The following is a 27,566-nucleotide window of genomic DNA, read 5'->3' as shown; positions in this document are numbered from 1 at the left end:
GCAGATCACCTGAGGTCAGGAGTTTGAGACCAGCCTGGCCAACATGGTGAAACCTTGTCTCTACTAAAAATACAAAAATTAGCTGGGCGTGGTGGTGTGTGCCTGTAATCCCAGCTACATGAGAGGCTGAGGCAGCAGAATCACTTGAACCCAGCAGACAGAGGTTGCCGTGAGCCGAGATCATGCCACTGCACTCCAGCCTAAGTGATGGAGCAAGACTCTATCTTAAAAAAAAAAGCAAGTCCTAGACACATGTGAAATCAACGGTACCAATCTGTGACGCTGAAAGCTTCTTTTGAAAATATCTGCTCCATTAATTATCAACTCTGATGTAACAACAAATGGGTGCATCCTGATCAGTTATATCACAAGAAATGTGCTACTACTGACTGAGAACCCAAGATTGGGAATTGTGATTTTTTAAATAAAATAAGGCAGAAGCACAGCTACCCCATAAGAACGTCGATCTCACTCATATTCTGATCTACTTTACTTCCTCATGTGGAAGAGACAGCTTAGACGCACAGACCTACAGCATTTGCAAAGGAACTGCGGATAACTCATGGCCAATCCTATTTATGCCCATGGCCCATAGCAAGAAGGTAATTTTGCTAAACTGCTGATATTGGTAGTGACTTCAAAATGGTGAATTCCTTAGTTCCTATATAACATTTGGGGAGGTTTCTCAAAATCTGTGTACACCCCTAAGAATATGATGCATGTATGAATGCCATCTGTCCTGTGATTATGGCCAAAAAAAAAAAAAAAAAAAATGGTGAGACAGGATTTAGAGCAACTCCCCAGTAGCAATAGCCACCCACTCACTATTTTAGGAAACAGGAAAGTAAGGCCAAAAGAAGTTCATGATTTGCCCGAGGCAACAGGGTTGATTAATGGCAGAGCTGGACTCCACCCCAACTGTGCTAGAAGTGGGCCATCCTGCTCACTCCCCTGTTTGCTTTCCTGTATTTCACTTGCCGCGCTTTCCAAGCCTGTGCTGAAAACAAAACTCAATGGTATTAAAGTGTGTTTGCCCGTACAGATAAAATTCAGATGGCAAAGGAGATGCAGACATAATCAGTGAAGTGCGTTCAGGGGAGGAGATGCCATAATGATCCAGAGACTCTGATATGCCAGATGTCACCTTGGTGCCCTTAGGCTGGTTTGCTGCTGGCCCCAGAACCCCAAGTTGGCCAAGGCTACATGCTTGGCACCAAAGTCTGTGAAGAGCCACCTGGGACTTTCCAGTAAACAGCAAACACCCTTTAAGAACTGCCATAAACCCAGATCACGAGGTCAGGAGATCGAGACCATCCTGGCTAACACAGTGAAACCCCGTCTCTACTAAGAAATACAAAAAATAGCCGGGCGAGGTGGCAGCGCCTGTAGTCCCAGCTACTCGGGAGGCTGAGGCAGGAGAATGGCGTGAACCCGGGAGGCGGAGCCTGCAGTGAGCTGAGATCCGGCCACTGCACTCCAGCCTGGGCTACAGAGCGAGACTCCGTCTCAAAAAAAAAAAAAAAAAAAAAAAAAAAAAAAAAAAAGAACTGCCATAAACCAAGAGGTACATCACTCTATATCATTCCATCCTCCCAGCAGCCCTAAGAGGCAAGGATGATTGTCCCATTTTACAGATGAGGAAACGGATTTGGCAAGGATAAGGAACTTGCCTGTTCTGGTATCGAACGTCAAAGCTGGGAGCCAAACCAGGTTATCTAACCAAATTCCATTCCCTGTCTGTAGTTCACACTGTCTTATTTCCTCTTTGACTCACTCACTTTTTTAAGTATATGGTGAGCACTACGATGTGCCAAGCACTGTGCCAGGCTCTAGGATATGGATATGATGGCAAAGAAGCCACAGCCCCTGACATCAAGGAGCTAATGGAAGGAGAAACACCGTGCTTCAGGCTCTAGCTGCCATCATGAAACAGAACAAGGCTATGGTCAGATCAGTCATTGCTCCCCCAGCCCCCAGAGCGTGTCCTTCCAGAGAGGAACAGAGAGCAAACTGACTATACTGAATAAAGAACATGTGCAGAAAGAGACTCTGGCTCCAAAAGCCAAAATTCCTGAAACTGTACTTTTCCAGCAAAACCTGCTTACCCAGACCCCTCCAGCCCAGTCCTACTTTTCCTTTCCCAAAGAGCTAAAGGGCAGGCAGACATCAGCCAGAGACCTGTGCCAGCCTCTCCCCTGCTGGGGATCTGGGTAGAGAAGCAGCAAGCATTTGGGTGAAAGAACAGAGTTGGCAGTATGGGATGTCCCTGTGGTGCCCACTTTGTGATGTCCTGTGGAGGGGTTAAAAAAATAAAGACAGATGGCAACTATACCTCCCCATCTGCCAGAACGTCAAGGTGGAGTAGATTTCCCAAAATGAGCAAAGGGATTTTATAAAAAGCTCAAGCAGCAAGGAGTTACATAATAAGTCTGTCCTGGAACAAGTTTTAGGATATTTGCTTGACTTTTTTCTTTTCTTTTTCTATGACAATGCTAGCTCTTACTGAAGTAACACATTTATGTGCTTTTTTCTCAATTCTCTAAACTCATCTAGTTACTCAACAAATACGGGTTAAATGAATGAGGGTCATGATTGGAAGATAGCTTTTAGCATCAGGAAGTCAAAAAGAAAGATCACGTAGAGAACCTGGCTTTCTCATTGTAACCCTGCTCAATTAGATTTAGGCTAACTCAGCTTCCTTTGCGCTTTTGCGATCACTGCCCTTGAGGGCTATGTAATGTGAATGATATGAAAGGAGAAACATTCCTGAAAACCAGGCAAATGTTGGGGAGCTACAGCAGCAGAACCTTGGGGTGACAGAGGCAGTAGTGGGAAACGGGAATGGCCTCAGAACGTCCAATCATAAAGGCCAGTGACAACCCTTTGCCAACATCCCAGTGCAGCATCCCTGAAATGAACATGGTAATTGCTGGAAATTCCATAGAATTATACAAGCATCTAGCACTAGCCCCATAAATGGATATAGTTTCATTTGTTACAGTGGACAATCATAGGACAGATGGCACTCATACAAGCATCATATTCTTAGGAGTATACACAGAAAGTATAAATTATACATTTTCATCTTATGGAGAGAGCCAGGACCACCCACACAGGGTGTCTGTGCCTGTCTGCCCCCAACTATTGTTTTTCTTCAACGCCAGTGCTTCAGGTTATGCCCTGGGCAGTTGACCAGCACTGCATTAAGAAGAAGCCAGCTGAGGCACTGATAGGTCACAGGCCCTAAGGAGCCTGGACTAGTGAGAAACCATCCATGCTATTTATTCAGATGATAGAAAAGCCAGCAGGGAAGGGAATGGAAAGAGCTCCTGCTGCTCAGAGGAATTCTCTCTTCCAGACTCCTCAGTGAGAGACATAGGTAGCAAAGGGAATGATAAGGAGGTTCCAACCAGCCAGCATGTTCCAGGCCACGCCCACTTTTAAGGGACGTTTAATGTATCTCTATGCATGAGGTAATATGGGAGGCCTCATCCCATTCCCAGTCTGTATCGAGATGCCCCTTCTCCCCAGCTACTCAGGAGGCTAAAGTGGGAGGATAGTTTGAGCCCAGGAGTTTAACCCTGCAGTGAACTATGATCATACCACCGCCCTCCAGCCTGGGTGATAGAGCAAGACCCTGTCTCTATTTAAAAAAAAAAAAAAAAGATATCTCTTCAAGGGGATTGGATGAGAGCCCAACAATGTGATTGTAACTGGCTGGCATGAAGAAAAGGTCTAACTCTCTTACCTGGGTGTTTCAAAAACACAAATGCTAGCTGTGAGTAAGGTGTGAGCACTTGACCACTACAGTGACCTGGGCTTTAGCTGTGGCTCCAGGAAACTGGTTTTCTGCGCATGCTGATCAGTTTCTTCCTTGAGAAGGGACACCTCTCTCTGGCACCGGCCAGGTGAAATCTGGCTGGCTTACCTGCCAGGGTAATGAAATGATCAGGCTTATTTTGCCTGATCAGACACAATTCATTAGGGCAGGACAGGCTTCAGAGTCACACTCAGGAGTGAGGGTGTTCATCTGTTCCAAGCCTGGCCATGTGCTCCTGACATGTGTGAGAGCATGTCAGTGAGCACAAATTTCTCTCTCATTATTTTCCCCAGTGTGGCCACTGTGCCCCAGGCTGGTTTTCACATCTTCTTTGTTAGCTGAGCACTCTCGATCTCTCACCTATCCATCTGAGTGTCTGGGGTGAGCTCGCTGGTGTGTGAGAAGGGGCGCTGGGACCCTGGGGTGGGCAGACAAATCCGAGGTGGCAGGTGCCTGGGACACCTGGGTTGAAAGGGTTAGATACCTTCAGCCCAGCCTATTCGTCCTTTGGCAGACACCAGAGAGACGAGACCTAGGAGATAGTTCTCAACCACTAGGGTTCTTTGGTCTCCAGAATACTAGCACAAAGTCTCCCCCAAACATCACCAGAGGAGAAAGAGTACACAGATCAAAATGGCATTAAAAACTTTTCAGTGAGCCGGGCGCGGTGGCTCATGCCTGTAATCCCAGCACTTTGGGAGGCTGAGGCAGGCAGATCACGAGGCCAAAAGATTGAAACCATCCTGGTCAACATGGTGAAACTCTGTATCTACTAAAAATAGAAAAATTAGCTGGGTGTAGTGGTGCGCACCTGTAGTCCCACCTACTCGGGAGGCTGGGGCAGGAGAATCACTTGAACCTGGGAGGCAGAGGTTGCAGTGAGCCGAGATTGCGCCACTGCACTCCACCCTGGGTGACAGAGTGAGACTCCATCTCAAAAAAAAAAAAAAAAAAAAAAAAGAAAAGAAAAGAAAAAAAAAAAGGAAAACTTTTCAGGGACAGAAGTCAAAAGGCACCTTCTATGGCATCTGGAAGGGGTGATCGCCCCATGAGTCACATAGACTCCCTTGCCCTTACCTGAGCTAAGAGTTGGTTGATTTTGCTATGCAAATTAAAAGTAAATTCTATAGTTGTACAAGGTGGAACAAAGGTAACTGGAGAATGTTTCATTAGCAACACCAAGGCTTCCATTTTTATTTCACTTAGCAACTATCCATGTTGATTATGCTTGCTTAATTTGTGGGTGCCCTTTCATAAGTACAAATTAGCTCAGATTCTTCATTTAGCATCAGGGTTGTGCCTCTAACCAAAAAAAATAATTATTTAATGGGGATTTGGGAAGACTTTGTCCATCTTAACTCATCTTGCCCTTATGTGGTTGGAGAACATTAGCTCAGCATAATTGCTTTGTGCCAAAGCGTGGCTGTATCAGCAGAAAAAAAAAAAAAAAAAAAAAAAAAAAAAGTGTGGCAAGACAAAAGTGAATTGGCAGTGTGTGCCAGCTTTACCAATGACAGAAGAAAGGCTATAGATACCCGACTTGCCTTTCATTTCACCCTTGTTGTCACACTTCAAACACACAGTGAATACAGAACCTGAGTACTTTGGGCAGGTTCTTCAGTGCTGCTTCTATGCATATAGGAATCAAGTCAAAGCCCCTCCCCACGCTTCTGCTCTAGTAGGTAGGCAACCTAGTCGCAAGTTGCTGTAGCTGCTTTTTATCAGGCTAGGAAGATTTTTATTTTTAAAATAGTGCAATTTTTTCCTGACAATGGAAAACATGAATTTAGCATGCAGTTCTACACCCTGAGAATTTGTAAAATTAGACATCTTTTTTTCTCCCCCCTTAGGAGACTCTAGCGATCCATTACATAGTTTAGAAGCACATACACCAACCACAACTGCCACCCTACTGGCTACCCCCACAGCACCAGAAGTATTGTTGTAGTCAGCAATACTTTTTAGCCATCTTTCTATATTAATACATACAAATTACTTCTTTTTTTTTATTCAGGTGAAATTCACATAATGTAAGACTAACCATTCTAAAGCAAAAATTCAGGGGCATTCCCAGTTCACAATGTTGTGCAACCAATGATATCTAGTTATCTGATTCTTCTTAACAGCTATATAGAGTTCTATTGCACAGGTGTACCCTAATTTATGTATTCAGGCTTCTGTCTTTTTCCAGTTACACACTACACCAAGCAGTATTGCAGTATTTGTATGCACATTTTTGCCCATTTGTGGAAATGTTACTATAGGATAACTTCTCGAAAGTGAAATTCCAAGGTCAAAAGTTAAGCCAACTTCAAATTTGGATATATTTTGAAAAACTGACCTCCAAAAAGGCAGTGCCGATATTCATTTATGAGCTCCCTTAAAAGTGAGAATTATGGATCCCTGGGGGCTCCTTTCTGTCCCCTCTTTCCATATCACTTATGCCCCGGGCCCAGCCTCTGAGTGATGGACTTATTTTATCTGGTTCACAATCTGTCTTAAGTTCCCTAGAGCTGCCATAACAAAGTACCAAAACTGGATGACTCAAAACGCAGACATGTATTTCATCACAGTTCTGGATGCTGAAAGTCCAAGATCAAGGTGTCCACGGGGCTATACTCCCTCTGAAAGCTCCAGGGAAAACTCCTTCCTTTTGTCTTTCTGCTTCTGGTGGCTCCCAGCGATCCTCAGCACTCTTTGACTCGTGACAGCTGTAACCCCAGTGTCTGATTCTGTCTTCACAAGGCCTTCCTCCTGGTGTGTGTCTGTGTGTCCTCTCCTCTTCTTATAAGGATTCAGTCATTGAATTTAAGGCCCACACTAATCCAACATGACCTCATCTTAACTAATGACAACCATAAAGACCCTATTTTCAAGTAATGTCACATTCTCAGGGACACTATTTAATCCACTATAGGATCACTGGGGAAACTGGAATTTTAAGTATGCAAAAGAGAAAGTAACACTGTAGCATTGTTCCATTTAGGGAAAAGACAGGGAGTTAGAGCCTAAAGAGTGGATGAAAACCCTAGAAAATTCTGTATTCTACTCCCGAGTTAATGCAGCTTAGGATCCTAATCCAAATTTGATGTGTTCCTGAAGGTGTGTCCAAAAGTCAGTTGTACAAAGAAATGAACAATAATAAACATATACTAATGCCAAAAATACTTTAGCACCCTTTGCCTTTTAAACGTAGCTTTCTTAAATAATTTCAACTTTTATTTTAGATTCGGGGGTACATGTGCCCATTTGTTGCACGGATATAGTGTATGATGCTGAGGTTTGGAGTACAAATGACCTCATCACCCAGGTGGTGAGCATAGCACCCAATTAAACATAACTTTAAATCAACCAATGGGTGCAATTTTAACATAACTTCAAATGATGTCTTTGCAGTATTTTGTACATTCCTTACTTCTTTTCCAAACCAAATGAAAATAAGTAAGTCAGCTTAAATTCAATAAATGTCTGATTGAGGGCAAAGATTCATCACTTTCAGCTCACTTAGGAGCTTCACCTCTGTCTGACATGCTTTGATTTTAGGACTGTGTCTCTCATAATTACTTTCAGCACTTTCTTTTTTTATTTTACTAACTTTTATGAAATAAGAAAATATAATTTAAAAAATCAAATACCCTCTAGAGAGCACAAGCACTACTATATAAAGACAACAATGCAGGCTGGAATTGATGGTTGGAAATGTTGTTGCAGGGTATAGCCTGGAATAGAAATCCATCAGGAAATGCATGCAAGTCCAAATCCAGCATAGAAACTGAAGAATAAAAAGCAAGCTATAGTGTGGACATATAACTTGGTCAGTAAGATTCTGTTTCCTAACTGTGATACATTTGAAAAGTTTTAAAGACCAAATTACAGACCTCAAAGTGTCAAATAAATCATAAGCAATACCAGACCCCTTTCATTTCAACACTGTGTAAGTCAGGCCAGTGAGTTTATGCTACAGGAACAAAGGAACAAACGGCCCCTAAAATCTTAGTAGCATAAAGCAACAAATGTTTACGTCTCTCTCATACTACTTGTCCATCAGAGATCACCATGGGACTCTGTTCTGAGACTCAGATTGGTGAAGCAGCTATCTAGAACATTGCCTATACCCATGCAAAGAAAAAGAGCATTCTAAAAGGTGTCTCATCACCAAATATCACACATGTCACTTCAGCTCACCACTCATTGGTTAGAAATAGTCACATAGTCCACTCAACCACAAGGAAGTCAATAAGTCCAGTCTGACTATGTGCCAGAAAGGTGGAAATCCAGAAATATTTTACAAATAGCTCCAATTACCACCACATTCTCTCTCTCTCTCTCTCTCTCTCTCTCTCTCTCTGTGTGTGTGTGTGTGTGTGAGGCATCTTGTATTTGCGTGCAACTTGCATGCATCTATCCTTACAATCAACCAATATATTTTCTATTTATTCCACCAACAGGAAGAGTGACCCAGTCCCAGCCATGACCACTCCTGAGAAACTCTACTCCAACGTCATGCAGACTCTGAAGCATCTAAATTCTCACCTGCCCGATGGCAGCCATGTTATTTTATATGGCTTACCAGATGGAACCTTTCTCTGGGATAATTTGCACAACAGATATCATCCTCTCGGTATCAGTTTGAAGATTCTTTTACTCTTTAATAACATCAATGTATATACAGTTCAATGTATATATGGTTCAAACCATATAGAAATGTGCCTAAAATGCCATTATGGAACATGGGTCAGAGCTCCCATGTGCAGTATCTAAAGGTCATTATCCAGAGGTGAGCAGAATCAGATCCAAAGGCAGAAAGGGCAGAAGTAATTCACGAAGAATTAGGACACATCGAAAGGTAAGCGCTCAAACCAGGAAACTCCTCTAACAGAAGGTGAAATGTAAAATGAGCTGAGGAAGCCCAAACAGGAGACAAAGACAGGGATTTCTCTGAACCTCAGTGGTAAGTGCCTCCTGGTGGCCTGTTAGAATTCTCTAGAGCACGGTCCTCCAGCCTGCTCGTTTCCTGCTTCTACTCTCTCTTGGGGTCCTTAGCTCTGAAAGGCTTTAAAATGTTCCCGGAGCTTTCTAATGGCAACTCAAATATTCTTGATACTATACAAATAACATAAAAGTGCTAGTAATTCACATTAGGAAGTGTGATCCTTAACCCTGTCAGATAGATGTTTTCATCAACCACAATCATTTCATTTTATAGATGAAAAAACCAACGCTCAGAGAGGTTAGGTAGCTTGCCAAATATCACAGAGTTCACTGCATATGTTGTAGCAGGGCTCTGCTTTCTGTATTTCAGAGGAGAATGTACTGTTCTAGGCACAGGGTAACCAGCAGAAAACACAATAGTCCTAAGTCCCTGCCCACAGAAAGCTTATATTACAGTGAGAGAATGACTCAAAAGTATGTCAGAAGGTGATAAGTGCCATAGGAAGAAAATTGAACAAGGAAGAGGAACAGGGAGCTGGCCTAAGTCTTCCCTGATGAGCATCTATAAGAAGAGGCCTGGGTACCCTCCTGTCAGCCCCATATTGACAGCACCTGCACCAATCTATCATGAAGAAGGGGCTATCCTTTCCCTGGTGTTACCCCACTCACCTCCTGAGCCCAACCCACTAAACGGAGCTGGCAGTCCAAGCACCTTCTCAGGAGTCAGGTGAGAAATTCAAAGAAGACCTGAAACTCATTCCTTCACGCCCTCCTTAGAGGGGGCAGGTGGAGAGCAAGATTTCCCATTTCAGGCCATCAAGAGCCTTTTCTTGCATATTTGTGTATAGCTTTCCAGTCTTCCCTTGTCCTCTTCCTGCAGTCCCTGTCTAAGACAACCCCCCTACTTCTCCCTCAGGAAATTCTGCCTCTCCCCACCTGGGAAAAGAGTAAGGGTCCTTTAGCTAGCTCTCACAGAGCTCTGGTCTCTTAATTGGAGGGACAATAGCGGACACCCACATCCCAGATTCTCCACCAATAAGGATGAAACCATTTTTCTCTTGAATTACTCACGTATCACAAATATTACTATCCAAGCAAAACACTGTCCAGCCTCACCTAAGTAGAGCATATTCTTCCTGTTCATGCAACTTTGACCACGCCCCCTTAGAAATAGCATGATCACGCACGGAACTTCACTCCATTCTGGGCTGCTTTGCATGTATAAAGGACACCAACCTGGGCTAAGAATGTCTCTTTGAACCACGGGATATGAAAATTGTACATCTGCCCTCAACTGATTCTTTCAGATTTCCAAATGTCTCTCCGACACTAAGAAATGCTTTGGAAAGAGAAGCTGGGGGCAGGGAAATTTGTTCCCAATTTACTCCATCACAGTAATACTGACTTGACTTCCATTTTTCTGATTTCAAATCCCATTCTCTTTCCACGAACTCTGGTTACGCCACCTCCATAAATTCTTTCGGATATGCCATGCAATTCACTTGATTTATGAGACATGTTTGGTTTCATAAATATGAGATCAAATGTAAGAATGACTCCATGCAATTTGGAAAGGACTGGAGGAAGGGAAAAATGTGTGTAAGAATATAAGAATGAGGCCAGGCATGGTGGCATGCCTGTAATCTTAGCAATTTGGGAGGCCGAGGCGGGTGGATCAACTGAGGTCAAGAGTTCAAGTCAAGCCTGGCCAACATAGTGAAATCTCGTCTCTTCTAAAAATACAAAAATTAGCAGGGCGTGGTGGCACACGCCTGTGATCCCAGTTACTCAGGAGACTGAAGCAGGAGAATCGCTTGAACCCAGGAGGTGGAGGTTGCAGTGAGCCGAGATTGCACCATTGCACTCCAGCCTTGGTGACAAGAGTAAAAAACAAACCAACCAACCAACGAACAAAACCTGTCTAAAAAAAAAGAATGTAAGAATGGTATGTAAGAATGACTCCATGCAATTTGGAAAGGACTGAGGGAAGAAAAAAGGATGATTGGGGGATTTGTCCACTTCTGTGGATTCTCTAGGCCAGTGGTTCTCAACTGGGGGCAACCCACTCACCCCCACCCTGCTTTTATCACATCTGGAGATAGAAGAGGGGTGCAACTAGGCTGGGTAAAGTGACTCATGCCTGTAATCCCAGCACTTTGGGAGACCGAGGTGGGCGGATCACCTGAGGTCAGGAGTTCAAGGCCAGCCTGGCCAACATGGTGAAACCCTGTCTCTACTAAAAGTACAAAAAAATTAGCCGGGCATGGTGGCAGGTGCCTGTAGTCTAAGCTACTTGGGAGACTGAGGCAAGAGAATCGCTTGAACCCAGGAGGGGGAGGTTGTAGTGAGCTGAGATCGCGCCATTGTACTCTAGCCTGGGCAACAAGAGTGAAACTCGGTCTCAGAAGAAGAGGGGTGCAACTAACATCTAGCAAACAGAGGCCAGGGGGTTTGCTAAACATCTACAATGCACGAGACAGCACCCCAAAATCAAGACTGTCACACAAGGTTGAGAGACTGCTCTAGACTTTGCCTTGTCCTTCTCAAGTGGACTCTTTCTGGCTGCTAATCACACCCTAGCATGTCACAGCACAAATGGGAAGAAGAAAAAGATAGAACAAGTTTGTTCTATAGAAACATCAGTAGTTTTGAAAAAAAAAATCCAATCAAGGAGAAAGCTAAAACCATCTAAAATTTGTTTGATGCTGATAAGTAATTATTCACATCCTAAATTATCTCTGCTGCCTGGTTGCCATGGGAAATAAATTATAAATTTCTCAACGAAGCATCAGGGTCCTTCCTAGAAAGGCTGGGGAAGTAGATGGGATTTGTCCAGTATCCCCAGGCCTCCTTTGACAGGACTCGTAACTCACACAAGATGATAGACTTCTAGAGGGGGCCACATTAGGAAGGTGTGATTCTTTTTTTTTCTTTTGAGATGAAGTCTTACTATGTCACCAAGGCTGGAGTGCAGCGGCGCAATCATAGCTCACTGCAACCTCCGCCTCCCAGCTTCAAGCAATTCTCCTGCCTCAGCCCCCGGAGTAGCTTGGGATTACAGGCGCCCGCCAACACACCAGGCTAATTTTTTGTACTTTTAGTAGAGATGGGATTTCACATGTTGGCCAGGCTGGTCTCGATCTCCTGATCTCAGGTGATCCACCTGCCTCGGACTCCCAAAGTGCTGGGATTACAGGCATGAGCCACTGTGCCTGGCTGAGAAGGTGTGATTCTTAAAACGACTCTGTGAGATAGATGCTTTCATTAACTACAGTAATTTTATTTATTGCTCTTGCGCTGTCTCTCTTCTGCTCTCACCCCAAACCCCGTCTTTGGATCTTGAGCCAGCAGTGAAGCAGGGTTCGTGCTGGGCCGGCCTCAGGGTTTGGTTGCTCTGCCTAGGCCACCATAGATCTCATCTTAGTCAGCAGCTGGACACTCAAGTCTGATTCCTGGGCACCACGTTAAGGGTTGTGCTAAGGGTGCTGTGCAAAGAAAAAAAAAGTAGGGGGGAAGGGGATGAGTTCCATTTATTTGGGCCTAGAAATGTGGTGAACATAGTGTCTAGACTTGACTTGGGCCACTTCTTAAAAATTAAGAAAGCGTTCAGGAAACAGAGGCATGGTAGGAGACCCCCTGGTCAGTGACACAGTCTCTGCTGCCTCCTTTCCCCTCAGAAGGATGGGCAGGAACTCAGCCTGAGCAACCAGTGAAGGCAGGGTTAAATGCCACAGCACCACTCAGCAGGTCACAGGGGCCCAGAACAAGAGCAGGTGGCTGTCTCACTCCTGCCAGGGAGGCGGGGGGGACCAATCCCTCCTGGCATCCCTCCTTCTCAGCCAGATTTGTGACTCACTACCCAGTCTGTCACTGGCTGCCGAGGGCTGGGGCATCCCACAGTCTCTCCTAGTCACTAAAATTCCTGGTGGGAGTTTATTGTCTTCGTGAGGAATTACCAGACAGCAAGCCTCACACACTGGGATTCTACTGGCATGGGTCTTTCGAGAAAAGTCAAGCTTGGCCGGTCACAAGTCCTCTCAGCCATGGTCCGTAAGGAAGGCGATCATTCCAGAAATATCTCTGAGATTCCTATTCTGTGCTTTTGAGTAAAGATGACATAAGATGCAGTCTGTGTCCTCAAATGAGAGAGAAAAGACAGCTCCGCTGAGGAACGCAGCACATGGACCCTGATAGCGAACGTGCTGAGTGCCCATGAGGATGGGCAAGTCACAGGCCTTCTGGGGCCATCCCAAGGGTTAGACGATAGGGAGGAAGCCAGGGACTCCTGGCTGCAAATTCATCTGCTAGTGGGCCTGCCTTGAAGAGCTTCTGCCACAAAACAGCAACTTCATCTTGCCCCAATTACTCTTAAACTTGAAACCAAATGCCTTTTTAAAATACCTTGGTGTTTCTATTTTATCATGCGCTTTCCCTCCATCTGAATGAATGTGGTTTTAATACATTTACATGGCATTTCATTTCAAAGACTGATCTTTGTTGGTTCTAGGTTTCTATGGTACCTAAGATTTCAGTTATGTTTCCAGAATTAAATAGTTACCAGAGACCCTGCCCTAAAGAAGTTACAGATTACGAAGACACAAGCCGACACTTAGCCAGCTGGAGAAGAACAGGCCTTTGATCTTCAGAGGAGCTTATGGCAAACACTGGGACAGCCCACTGGCTCCCCACAACACACACACAGGCACACACACACACACACGCACACACACACAGAGACACAGACACACGCAGACACACACATGCAGACACATACACACACACAGACACAGAAACACACAAAAACACAGAGAGACACAGACACAGAAACACACATACACAGACACACATGAAGACACACAGATACACATAGGCAGAGCTCCTCGGCCCCTGGTGATTCCTGGCCACTGTGGGACAGTCCTCCTGGCCTGCCCCTGGGCTCTCTTGATCAGCTTTCCTATCCAGATGGACTTTCTAACCAGGGAGTCACAGACACAACCTCTCTTCATGCACCCCGTAGAGGTAGGATCAATAGGCCAAAATTACATTAAAGCAACAAAGATCAAAGCCAAAGCTTAAAAAGAAAGAGTGGGGGACCAACTGATGTTGCCAATAAAGCAGACAGTGTAAGAACCATTTCCCTCTTCCCTTCCTCGAAACCATAAGTCCATCACAAGCACCTCTAGCCAATCTTCCACATGACCAGCCCCAGAGTCCCTACCCTCTAACAGGCAGACACACCAGAGAGGAGGGACACTGACTCATTACAACTTTCCCAGGTTCTTCTAAATGCACCTAATGTGCCTTCATCCTGTTGAGCAGACCTAGCCACCTACACTGAGGATGTTCCCTTTCTCAATCAGGTCCAGCTGGAGGTGGAGCCAGGAGACTCCAGAGGGAAAGGGAGAGGGACTGAGGAGGTGCAGAAGGGGGGTACCCCTCAGGGTCTCATTGGGAACTGTGCTGGCCATCAGCAGGACAGCAGGAGAGGGCGTCAGGCAGGGTGGAGCAAAGCCAAGGCGGGCCTTCATCCCCAAGGCGGAGTCAACAATGAAGTTCCCAGTGTCACAGGAGCAGGACAAACTCCGGCCTCTCTGGATATCAAAGCAATCTGGGCCTGAAGGTGGGGAGGGGAGAGTGCATGGTCAGGCATGAGGTGCCACCTCCTATCAGGCTGCAGAGAGATGCTGCCCCTCAGTGGGAGGGGACACACTAGGGCCCAGAAGGGTGGCAGGGCCCCAGCCAGGCTACCTAAGTTTCACTATGAGGCCCCAGTTCCAACATAGAGACAAGATGGCACCAGGCACCAAGGCAAAAGCAGCCAGACACTGGGCCCTGACAGAAGGTGGGGAGACGGAAGGTCATGACTCAGTGGCAGCCCCCAAAGGGGAAGAGCCAAGCCAGAAGAGCATGTGGAGAACCCAGGGTGGGGAGTGGAGAAGGAAAACATCAGTCAGTGCAGCTGAGACACATTCAGGAAGGGAGCAAATGACAAAAAGTACACACACACACACACACACACACACACACACACAAAATGGAACAAAGCCTCTGTGGGTAGAAGTAGGAACTTGGGGGAAAATGGGAGCTCAGTGTTGGACCCATAAAATGAAAGCAAGGACAAAAGCCGAGGGCTTGGGATTCATTTAAAATGTGAAGATACAGGAGCCTGTGCAGAAGACAGACCTGGCGGGTCACTGTGGCTTTAGTGGCCGTAATGAGCCTGTGGCTTTCCCGTCCTGGGACTCACTCAACCACACAGAGAGATAATAAATTTTTTCTCTGTGACAAGAAAATTGAATCTATCTTCCAGTCTAACTAACCAGAGGTATAAGTGAAAAATAAGACTGTGTTCTATCACCTTCAATCTTTCTCTTCATTCTGAGATAGGTCCTATTATCTTCCTTTATGTGTTCAAGAGTGTGAGGAGTGTTAATGGATACAGTGTCAGTCATTCACCCCCGAGCTTTGGGGAGCCCTGGATTTTGTGTGTCAGCCACAGCATGAAAGTCTAATTGCTTCGGGGGGAGTATATGCTGGAGGCGGGGTGGAGCAGTGTTGGAAGAGAGAAGAAATCACCCCCACAGATTCTGGGACTATAGCTGATGTTCAGAAAAACTGGATGAACCCTCATCTGGTACTTTTCACTTTGTTATGTACCTCTGTAACCTGCATTAGAAAATAAGGGTGTCTACTAATTAGGGTCAAATAAGATATCCACTGGACAGCCCTTAATCCAGTGCCACAAAGGGAGACATGAGGTATTGCCTCCCCATCCCATGGGCCACCCGAGCATTTTGCACAGCTTTCAGCTCACCAACTGCAGGGAACTACGTGGTCAGAGCTTCAGATACTCAGAACGTCCTGCCAGGCCCTTGGCATGGCATAATTTGGTCAGACCTGTGCGTTCCATAAACCTCGAAAAGAGAATTAGGTCAACCGCCACCTCGAATGTTCCCTGTGCCCCATGCAGGGAGCATTTCATACCACGGCCAGGAGAAAGTGCTGCTCTTAAAGGGCTTTATTCAAGGCATCCTCATTCATATCGAGCTGTAGGATACTTGGATTTCTTTTTCCTGAGTCCAGATGAGGCCAGTTTCCCCAGCCCCATCCTGGCCCATGTCCAGAGCTCTATATGGAAGTGAGCTCCTCAGGGCTCCTCCCCAACTCTGGGTCTGAATTTCTAGAGGCTCAGAAAGGAGGAAAGCACAGGCATTCTTCAAGAGCAATGCTGCATGAAAAATCAGGGGAATCCGCTGGAAATAGCGACCTTCTGCAAGGGAGGCAGGGAAGCCCCCGAGTGTCTCTAAATGCTGCTATTGCTGAGTGCCATGCAATCTACCAGACCGTTCTGTTTTCCAGGCCAGCTAAATAAAGACGTGACCTATGCGCACTTGTACTCCTTCCTGAACTGCCTCCAGGTGAGCACTCACTGGCTTGCTTCAAGGCCTGCTAACCCACCCTGTTCCTCTGTAATCAAAGTGTTTTCCCGCTCTCAGGTCAGCCCCTGCCACGGCTGGATGTCTTCCAACAAGACGTTGCGGACTCTCACTTCAGAGGTACGACTGTCACAGGCCTTTTGATACCATCTTTGATCATTCTTTCCCTGTGTTTGCTGCAGAGTTTTCACTGGGGATGGGATCCTGGCAGGGGGATGGTCTCCAAGCTGGTGAATAACAAGATCAAACCTTCCAGGTGCTTGGGCAGCCAAGAGAACCTGGTACACCCTGTCTCCTTCTGTCTCGCTCTGGGTCTGTCCTCTGCTGACTGTGTTTCTCAGCCACTGTCTCTCTCGTGTGTCCACATGTGGGCACAAACACTCCCCTGTGCACGCGCGCGCGCGCACACACACACACACAGACACACACCTTTTAAAGCTGGTCCTAAGCATAGTTGTGGATTTGGAGAGAGTTGGTTGAGTTTGGCCCCTATGCATGACAGAAGTTCTCCCGAGGTAAATAAGAACCTTCCTCCCTTCTCTCAGGGAATCCATTGCTCAAAGAATATGATTTGCACTTCTTTCATGGATGGTGAATAATCTCTTTGTAAAATATTTATTGAGGCTGGACGCAGTGGCTCACACCTGTAATCCCAGCACTTTGGGAGGCTGAGGTGAAAGGATCACTTGAGGTCAGGAGTTTGAGACCAGCTTGATCAACATGATGAAACCCCATCTCTACTAAAAATACAAAAATTAGCCAGGTGTCATGGTGGGCACCTGTAGTCCCAGCTGCTCAGGAGGCTGAGGCATGAGAATCACTTGAACCCAGGAGGCGGAGGTTGCAGTGAGCCAAGATCGCGCCATTGCATTCCAGCCTGGGCGACAGAGCAAGACCCTGTCTCAAAAACAAAAATGAATGAACAAAAGACTTATTGAACATTTTTTACATAGAAAGCATATTTCAATTTTTTGAACTTGGAGAACACAAAAAAAATAAAGAAAAGTAACAAAGATCACCCAAAATTTCACCACCCAAAGTTAGTATATGTGTATGTCTTCCCATTACCACTTCCAGAGATCAATATATTTGGTTTTTTGCCTACATAGTATGAGAATGCACATACTCTGTTATGCTTTCCAGTGTTCATAAATTGTTTCTCCACACCATAATATTGAAACCATTCTAAAGTTTATACATGTGAATATATTATGATTTATTTCATCCTTTGGTGTTGGACATTTAGATTGTTTCCAAATTTATACTATGATAAATAGCATTGTGATGAACAATCGTATATCTAAAGGTGTAAGTCTCTGTGTACATCTCTATTCCCTTGAGACAAATTCCTAGAAGAATTACTGGGCCAAAGGGTATGTCCGTGTTTAAGGATTTGATCCGTATTGCCAAATTGCTCTCTAGAAAAGTTAAGCTAATGACACCTACCCATGACAACATTCAATATCATGGTTATCTTACTTTTGACAATCCCAAGGGTGGAAAAACTAGTATCACTAATTTACACTGATTCAATTCCTAAAGAATGTTAACATTTGTCTCACGTTCATTGGCCATTTGTATGTGACTAGAATTTAATGTGCAGAGCAGCTGTCTGCTGATGGCTTGGAGAAATGAAAGTAGAGTAGGATGGGGATGATCGATTTCTTTGTTCTGCCTGAATTATGTCACTAAAGTCAAAGTCTAGATTTCATGGAATTCTCCCTGTTTCATCTCTCTTCAGAGAGCAGAGCAACTCTCCAACACACTGAAAAAAATTGCAGCCAGTGAGAAATTTACAAACTTCGATCTTTTCTACATGGATTTTGCCTTCCATGAAAGTAAGTAGCTTTGTTTGGGTGTTGACAGAAGATGAAAGCAGCAGCTAGTTTAGGGCCTGGGCAGCTGGTTTTATACTGCTTTTTATAAGCCAGCAGGCCGCAGACTAGGCAGGGTTACTCCTGCCTATTCTGACACACTAATAGCTCTCAGTATTGAAAAAAGATAAAATGTGGGACTTTTTCTGAAAAGATTGGGCTCAGCATTACCTCTGTACTTCAACATCATTTTAGAATCCCTGATGCAATAGAGCCAGCGACTGGTTAGAAAGAGATTTGGGCTGGCAACCTGCAGGTTAATGCACTCACTAACCTGTTCTTCCCAGGTTAAAAGCCCTGGTTACCTGATGGATGTGACAGAAATGAGGGATATGGTGGCACCTCTCACAGTGGGCCCTGAAATACCCAGGGACTCAAGAGCAGTGCAGATTCCCACACTCCATACAGGATGAACTTAATCAGAACCTCTAAGGGAGGGACCAAAGAACTTGCCCGTGGCAAAGTGATCAACCCATGTCCCAACTTTCTGGAAAGACTATTACTAAGTTTGTTTTTTAGCATTCTGTCCAAACACTGGAGTCACTGCTGAGGGGCCACACAAAAACAGGCATGATTACTATAGCTACTGATTTACCCTTTACATCTTGAGTCTGAAAAATTATTGCTTATTGACTGTAATCCTTCCTGATTCATTTTCATTGCTAAGCAATTTTTATACAAGAGCAAAGCCCCCTGTTGACTGCCAGATGAGATAATGCTAATGAAGGGTTTCACAGTGTAGGCGAAAGATGGAAGATTCCTCATCCAGAGTTTATCATCTCTGTCCCCCACCCCCAATGCCCCCATCCGTAGCATCTGGGTTGGAGCAGATGGCCATCATGAATTATCAAATATTACATTCGCTGACACATTTTGCATTGCAGACTCTAGTAGTTCAATTCCTAACATCCTTTCAACAAGACTGATCTCCCTTAACTAGATTTCCTGCCTAGGTGATACACATTTCTCTCATGGGGAGAGACATTTTGATAAATAACTTCTCATTAAAATGCAGAGTTGAAGACTCATTAATGAATTCCTGGTGTAAACAAATGCACCACCAAGTGATCTTTGATCATCATCAACCTTGAATATAGATAAAGTTATTAAAAATATAATAATGTCTAACACTCACATGGGACTTTCTTACTTTCCAGAGTGATCTCTAGCTCTGTCATTTATTATCTCTGGGACTGCAGGCAATTCTCTGAATATTTTAAACTCCCTTTCCAGCCCTGGAAATGGGGATACCATATCTTCCTAACAATTCTCTGTGATGATTGTATGAAGTAATGTGCCATCCTCCTAAATGTTATGCCTGTTACACAGAAAAGGTACCATTTCCTTACACCCTTGCTACTCAATGTATGCTTCTGGATAAGCAAAATCAACACCACCCAAGAGCTGGTTATAAATGCAGAATTCCAGGGCCCACTCCAGACCTACCTACCTAATCAGAACCTGCATTCAAACACAATCCACAGATCATTTCTATGCCCATTACAGTTTAGTAAATGGTTTCTGAGGCCGAGGTGGGAGGATCACTCAAGTCCAGGAGTTCAAGACCAGCCTGGGCAACATTGCGACACCCCATCTCTATGAAAAAATTTTTTTTAATTAGCCAGGCATGGTGGTGCATGCTTGTAGTCCCAGCTATTCTGGAGGCTGAGATGGGGGGATCACTTGAGCCTGGGTGGTTGAGGCTACAGTGAATTGTGATCACATCACTGAACTCCAGCCTGGTTGACAGAGACCTCATCTCTATAAAAATAAAAATAAAGTTTAATAAATGGAGCTCTATAATGCCTCAAGATTAAGAGCTGGGTCAGTCATCAGATTTGTAAGTCCTGTTATGTGCCCAGAGCTATGAAGGTGCTGGGAACATAATTGTCAACAAAACAGAAGAGTCCTTATCTCTGTGGAGGATATAGAGAGAAGAGCTTTATTCTTGTCTGCCCAGAATTCCACTGCTGAACTGACATGCTTGGAAGCAGAGCCTCATCAGTCCTTTCTTGTCCTCACAGCAATAATAGACGCAGTGAAAAAGCAAAAAGTTGAATTAAGCTGAACTGAACATTCTACATCAACGTGGTAGAAGCCTCCTAGGCATTTCTCCATGGGGCCTTCTTCGTCTTCTCCTCAGGAAGTTAGTGGACACCCCACTAGGGAAGGCCTGTGAGAACAGTGGGACCACTGTGGGGCCCACCCCCATGAACATCTGATACAGCACCTGCATTTGATGTCTAGGTGCCGCCTTGTCCACCTCTGAAAGAGCTAGCTTTTCTGTCTGGTTTTTGGGAACTGTGGTAGTGTCCTGACTTAAGCTCAGAGTTGGGTACTGCAAAAGACATTTTTAACTTGAAATTTTAGCATTTTCCAAAGTAGCTGGAGGGATAATCCCCTCCAAGATCCATCTCCATGGGTGACCGCCCATGCCTGGGCAGCTCATCTTCCCAGAAACCCACCTCATGTGGGTACAATGTGTGGTTATAGAAAGAGCCCAGAATTTACAACTGTGTTCCTATTCCAGCTCAGACACAGAATAGCTGGGTAGCCTCAAGTGAATTAAATAACCACCCAGCCTTTGTTTCCTTGCATGTAGGATAGAAATAACTAACCCATGTAAGGATTAAGTAAAACAAAACTTGTAAAGTTGTAAGGACTCAATAACTGCTAGTGGCCATCCCCCTGCCCCCACCATCGTCAGTGTGTATGAAGCAACTCCTTCACTCCTGATGTCCAACCCACCCCCCAGCTCCATTCATGTCTGTGAAGTACTTTGAGTTCCTTCAAGGAAGGTATGGTAGAAATGCATCTCATTACCAAGAAGAAAAGTAATCTTTTATCAGAAATTAAAATCCTACAGAGTTATTTATTACGTCTGCAGTCCTGATAGTCCCATGAAAATCTCTCCTCTCATTTTGGTACTGTATGTGATCTGACCATTGTGTTAAAAATATTCTCATTTTTCATGATATTAAAATTCACAATTTCACATCCTTGTGACAGAGCAAATTGCAGTTGAGGGTCCCTGTCTCTTGAAGGTAGGCACAAGACCCGTTCATTTTCCACCCTGGCAGCCTCAGTCCAGCACTGAAAAGTGATTGCTCATCTCCAAAGACTCTTTTTGTCTCTTGCTGACTCATTCTCCAACTGGTTATGAACTAAACAGAGGCAGCAACTTTTCCTCCCTTCAGGAAATGCCAACTTGAGCAGGTGATATTCTTTTTCTTTGTCTGCACCACACCTCCCCACAGAGGAAAGAAAATGCCACTTGGCTGACAAAGCCATTTTTACACTGACAGTTTAAATATATCTCCAGCTGCCCTCAGCTTCCCAGATAGCTCAATTGGAGTAAACCTGGCTCTTGCTTCCCCTCACCATGAATACATTTGTGAAATCAGCCAATGACTTTATGGTGCTGACCAGAAAGCAGCCTTTTCTTTAAAATATCTGCTAGTGTTGCTGTTCATCAAACAGCTATCAAGTGTTTTATGAGTCTTCCTCCATTCTTTCTGTTACATCTTTGGAAAGCTGGTCGTTAGCCGTTTCTTTGATTTTACAAATAAACTATGTTAAAGAAGAAGAAAACAAAACAAAATACATCATGCTCCAAATCTCCACAGATCATCCATGATCATTCAAGAAACTTAATCCAGGTCTTCTGAAGGACAAATAGGAATTCATTGGTCTATTTTAAGTTATGGTCCAAAGTAGAAAGGAAACTGACCAACTTACCATGTTATCTTTGATTGGACCTCCCACTCTAAAATCAATCAAGGAAAAAGTAAAGACCAGTGTCTGGTATTGCATTTCTCCCAAGAAAGCAGAATTCATCCTGAGATAAACAAAAAAAGGATCTTTCCTTTGACATTGGCCATGATACAGATAAAATCCTAAATAAACACTTGCCTGTGAGTTACTGAAGCTCCCTTAAGTTTTACTGTCCTGATAGCTACATGCATGTGATGACCTGTAGCCCTCACAGGCATAATAATCATATGGGGAAAAAAATGATGCTTATCTCTGTAAATAAACAGGGTGTAGTCTTAGTAAACTTGCAGCATTTTCTTTTAACACCTATTGTATTATTTTATATGGCAAGCAAGTTCTTCCAAAGGCTGGACTCCCTTGTAGTTGCCACCTAATGTAGGGAAGGGATGGGAGTTGACAGACAGGAATAATTTCCTAGCAGGGAGGAATGTGTTGTCATCGACATCATTTAGAATTGCTGGACTATGGTGATGATAAAAGGTGGACCTCTCCCACTGCTCCCAACCCTGTTCCTCTGCAAAGCTTGTCAAGTAAATATCCCTTCTCTTTCTTTGTGCTTTTTTTCCTGAGTTTTCCTTTTATAATCCCCACAATCATGGGATTGCTCAAGTCTCCAAGGGAAGGAGAAGGGAATGGTCATCTCTTCTCATTTTGAAAACACAGTATAGGTTGAATATCCTTATCCTGCATGCTTGGGACAAAAAGTGTTTCAGATTTTGGATTTTGGGGGATGTTTTAGGACTTTGGAATATATGCATTATATATACTTAGCAGTTGAGCATCCTACATACAAAATCCAAAGTTTTCCAATAGGCATTTCCTTTCAGCATCATGTTGACAGTCAAAAAGTTTTGAATTTTAGAGCATTTTGGATTTTGGCTTTTCGGATGTGAGATGCTCAACCTGCATCACTAACTCTGGTAATTGAATCATCTTGTTCCATGAAGACATCTATCAACACCTCTCTTTCTTTCTCTAAGGGCCATAGGTTTTAGTTTGGTAATTAGTAACTCACATAAAATGCAAATCAAAATGAAAATAGCCTAGAATTACTTTAAGCCTAGATGCCAAAATTTAATCACAGTCTAAGAAACTCCTGTATAAGCAAATCTCACCTTTGTAATATCAGGCTCCTAGTAAACATTCTTCTCAAGGAACACGATCTTGTTTAAACTGTGTTTCCTTAACAGGTTCAAATTTGCTGTCTACTGTGGATTTTCCAGAGCTCCTGATCACCATAATCCTTTTCTAGACTTTTTCTTAGCCATCTCAGGCATGGATTTTGATTCAATATGTCATTCAACTCTCTTTGCAGACATGGAGAGTCAAAAAGTATTTAAGAGGCTTCCTACCACCACTGCATCAGATGACACCAGGATAGTCCAGGTCAGGTCCTGGTTTGCTGTGCATCTATTTATTACAAGAGGACTCTGCCTCCGTGTCTTATTCATCCAACTCTTCACAACTTTTTAGTAGATTCTGTCTGAAGTCTTGATTGGGCTCAATTCCCATTGGCTTGCTCTTATTAGCACACCTGGGAATTTTTTAATAACTGTCTTGTCTCAGAATACTGTAATAAAATACCATGAATTGGGTGACTTATAAACAACAAAAAGTTATTTCTCACAGTTCTGGAGGCTAAAAGTTTAAAATCAGGATGCCAGCATGGTCAGGTTCTGGTGAGGGTCCCCTTCCATGTTGCTGACTGCCAACTTCTCATTGTATCCTCATATGGTTTAAAAAAAAAAAAAGAGTGAGAGAGCCCTCTGGGGTTCATTTTATTTTTATTTATTTTTGAGACGGAATCTCACACTGTCGCCCCGGCTGGAGTGCAGTGGCGCAATCTCGCCTCACTGCAACCTCTTCCTCACAGATTCAAGCAATTCTCCTGCCTCAGCCTCTCGAGTAGCTGGGATTACAGGTGCCCAACACCACACCTGGCTAATCTTTTGGTTTGTTTCTTTATTTTTGGGTTTTCTTTTGTATTTTTAGTAGAGACGGGGTTTCACTATGTTGGCCAGGCTGGTCTTGAACGCCTGACCTCGTGATCAACCCGCCTCGGCCTCCCAAAGTGCTGGGATTACAGGCATGAGCCACCACACCTGGCTGGGCATGAATTCATGGGCATGAACCCCATGATGGGGGCTCCATCTTCATAGAATAATTACCTATGCCATCATACTGTGGATTCGAGTTTCAACACAGGAATTTGAAAGGGACACAAACATTCAGTCCTTGCAACACACTGTTGGGATTTTCTTTCATTCTTTCTTTTCTTTCTTCTGTTAGCATCTGTACAGCATAAAGTGAAACCCAACTAAAAATAAAGGGAAAAGTGGGAGAAGGGACAAAATGTTCATCAAGAACTTTGGTGAAGCAAAAAGGAGCACAAGTAGAATGGAGATGATGTTATCTCTGAAGTCACAGAGGGGACGGGGAGGCTGACATTTCACCTGGCCTGGGTCTTTCTGCATCATTGCTGATTGTTGTTTGAGAGACTCCTGTGGGACTGCAAGGATAGACGAGACAAAGATCATAAAAGGACAAAGAGAACTGAGAGTGGTGATCCTGGCTCTGCGTTTGAAGAAATCTTTCCAGACGCCTGGTTCTCCATTAAGGGCAATTTGTTGGATGTTCAGATCAGGAATGGCAGGGAATGGGCTGGACAACATGCCTGAGCAGGCAGGGCCAGTATTGCAGCCAGCAGGGCAGTCTGGAACCCACAGGAGCTTCAGAGTGTCAAGTCCAGAGGGAAAGGTGGGGCAGCTAGAATTGAACCTCAAGAAGAAGGTTGGATTCCAAGGTCATGCACCGCCCCCCCCCAACCCAAAAAAAAGAAAAAACAGGCAAAACAGGAAAAACAGGCCAGGCAAGCTGAAGACTGAACCAGGCAAGCTTCCCCAAAACTGTCCCTTTACAAGACACTATGGCCAAGGGCAAGAAAGATATTGTCGAAAGCTGCATGCTGGCTTGGCAGAACAAATAAACTTGCATGAGAGTGAGTGCTGTTTAAGCATTGCTGCAGCTCTGAGCTTCCTATTAGAAGAGCAGGTACCTACCATTCCTTCAGAGAGAAGTGTTATTTACCAGCACGCCGCAACTTCTCCCTGGAGACTCTGTGTGGCAGACACCACATAACACAGTGGACAGTGTCCTCAATTTGAGTTTTCAAGAAATGCAAAGGCCACTTTTCAATAGCTGCTTCTTCTAACAGCCTCTAGAAGCATAATATGAGGCTGCGGCTCAGGGGCAGTCTTTCTGCCAGAGAATAAGCTAACAGGGGCTGGAGATTCAGTGTGTAGGACTCCAAACCAGTAGTATGAATTTTTTCCTGAGCTTTGAGAAGGGCAGCATTATCCTCAGCCCCTGGGGAATGGAGGCTAAGTAGTAAGTGGGGATACCATGCTGGAATATTAGGACTAACTGCAGAAGCAGCCTTGTATTGACTCAGCCATGGGAAGTCCAGCCCCTCTTGTCCAATCAAAGCCCCTGACAGAATTTCCATCCTTACTTTGGGATGAGAAGGGGAGAAACAGAGGGCACAGACCTATGTTCTTGAGTTTTCTGGGGAATGAAGAGTAAAGAACGGGAGGAATCTTAGTTGTGCCTGCCCCCATCACTGGACGCTGGGAAAGTGAGGGCGTAGCTTCGCCAGGAGCAGCTGGCTCAGATGCTGCTCTCTGGAGGCTTCCTAGGGATTTGAAGTTTCCTTGAGGAGTTCTTACTGACTGTATGATGGAATGATGTAGAGTTAATTGTGCTGCTGCCTTAGAGCAACTGACATTCTTGGTCTCTCACCCCTGTTGAAGGACAGTTTCATTGCTTTTCATCACTTTGGGGTTCATAATATTTTTTCTGCAGCCATACTCCTTCTAACTGTGGCGATGAGATAATTTTATGTAATTATATTCCTGACATACTGTATGATTTTTAAAGGCAAGTGCTTGACACATGCAGGCAGAGTCTGCAAATGGCAGCCCATGAAAGGGGATGTTAACAAAATGTTTGACTTTCCCCTACTGTAATACCATCCTACCGCACCACCGAAAAGTGACATGTACTGAAATAGGTGTTGAATATTTTAGAGCTCACCTTTTCCTACTGCCCTCCCTGCTACACAAACCACATTCATCCAACATTCTCATGTATTCCCTTCCTGAGTTAGAAAAAGCACACACACACACAGTGGGAAGATTTTTTATGTTCAGAAATCCCCCAGTGCAAGAGAGCAGCTCAGAGACAGCCGTGGCTGAGTCAACATGGGCCCGGGAGGGCATAGGCAGCTCTCATGTCCTTGTCCTTGGATGTTGGCCGTTGCTTGTGCAAGTGTGTCTGTAACCCTCTCGTTTTGTGTCCTGCAGTCATACAGGAGTGGCAGAAGAGAGGCGGACAGCCCTGGCAGCTCATCGAGCCCGTGGATGGATTCCACCCCAACGAGGTGAGCGCAGTCACATGGTGGCTGCCGAAGGTTATTGGATGGTTTGTTAGTTTTTAATTATGCTTACACATTCATGTGTTTATTTTTATCCTGTTTTGTTCCAGAAAGAAAGGATTTGAGGTAAGGTACATACACGTATAAGATAGAAGATTTAATGAAAACAAAGTGAAATTTGGGACAATAGGAAAATAAAGTAGAAATTATACTTGGATTCCTGACTTAGTTTCTATAATTCATAAAATATGTGCAGGGCAGTCCTGAGAAACTGCCAGAAGGGCAGCTCTGTGCAATGCTAAAAGGGGCATTAAGCCATGGCTTCCATAAGATAAGAAAAATAAATCAAGCACTCCAAAAAAAAAAAAAAGAGGAAAATAACAAGGATTTTTTGGAAGTGAGACCCATGAGAAACGTATTCTATGGTCTTCCTAGAAAGGGTGCTGTATAGGAGGAGAACAATGTCCTTAGCGGTATCCTACAGTAAGAGCTGTTTCTATCGAGGATCCAAAGTACAGTTCTGTAAAGTAGCTCTCCTCTGGTCTCTTCACAAAGCAAGGGGAGCCAGAGGGTGGGACTGTGTCCCCTCCTGGCTCCACTCCCATCCCATTATTCTGGCTTCAACCAGAGAAGCTCTACTTTTATCTGTTGTATGTCCTGGACTTGCTCATGACATTTCTTTATTAAGAAGAAGAAGAAAAAGAAGTGGGGGAGTTGTTCTGCCACTTGTAAAATGTAGAAAGCTGCTCCTCTATGGGGAGGGATGGGCCATTTACTCTCAGGCAATCCCTCATCACTAGAACCTTTCTGCTCCAGCAGTTAGGGAAGCATGGTGTGGCTACCAAAGGGTACAAACGTGAGGGGCATGCCTGAGGATGCTCCCTGGCTGGCCATCGAGACCCAGGCCACAAGAGGGCTGATTGTCCCCTCAGGAGCCTGAATGAAGGTAAACACAGCCTACCTTCCTCCAACTCTAGGCTCAACCAGTGCTCATGCCAGGGGTAAGAATCACCTCAAAAGGAACTAGAAGGGTGCCCACTCTCCAACAAATGAGTAAAAGTGGTGTCCCACAAATGCTGAGCAAATTTTGAAGTAAGTATTAAATGCCCACCTCACAGATTTAAATAGCCACAAAAAAAAAAATCAGAATAATGCCCTCAGAATTTCTAACCTTCCTGTGTATCAATTGGATGAGTTGATCAAAGAAAATTATTGGCTAGATTCTGGTTAAATATCAGGGTCTATTCCCCAAAAAATGATGTCTTTGGTTTTAGAAGAGTTTGTGTATATCCCTTCTT

General features: G+C 44.4%; 1 protein-coding gene across 2 annotated transcripts in view; it reads left to right on the top strand.

The window, feature by feature from the left end:
- The window catches only part of AOAH (acyloxyacyl hydrolase), a 207,417-nt gene that overhangs the window by 162,699 nt on the left and 17,152 nt on the right, over positions 1 to 27,566 (top strand). For both annotated transcript variants that reach the window (XM_050785510.1, XM_050785509.1), the window contains exons 16-20: positions 8,269 to 8,441; positions 16,112 to 16,170; positions 16,249 to 16,308; positions 17,930 to 18,026; positions 26,198 to 26,274. In XM_050785510.1, the coding sequence (XP_050641467.1) occupies positions 8,269 to 8,441; positions 16,112 to 16,170; positions 16,249 to 16,308; positions 17,930 to 18,026; positions 26,198 to 26,274 (466 nt within the window). The remainder of the gene's footprint in view (positions 1 to 8,268; positions 8,442 to 16,111; positions 16,171 to 16,248; positions 16,309 to 17,929; positions 18,027 to 26,197; positions 26,275 to 27,566) is intronic.

Source organism: Macaca thibetana, chromosome 3, assembly GCF_024542745.1.
Source record: "Macaca thibetana thibetana isolate TM-01 chromosome 3, ASM2454274v1, whole genome shotgun sequence".
NCBI classification, from domain to species: domain Eukaryota; kingdom Metazoa; phylum Chordata; class Mammalia; order Primates; family Cercopithecidae; genus Macaca; species Macaca thibetana.
This window is presented reverse-complemented; position numbering and strand designations above follow the sequence as displayed.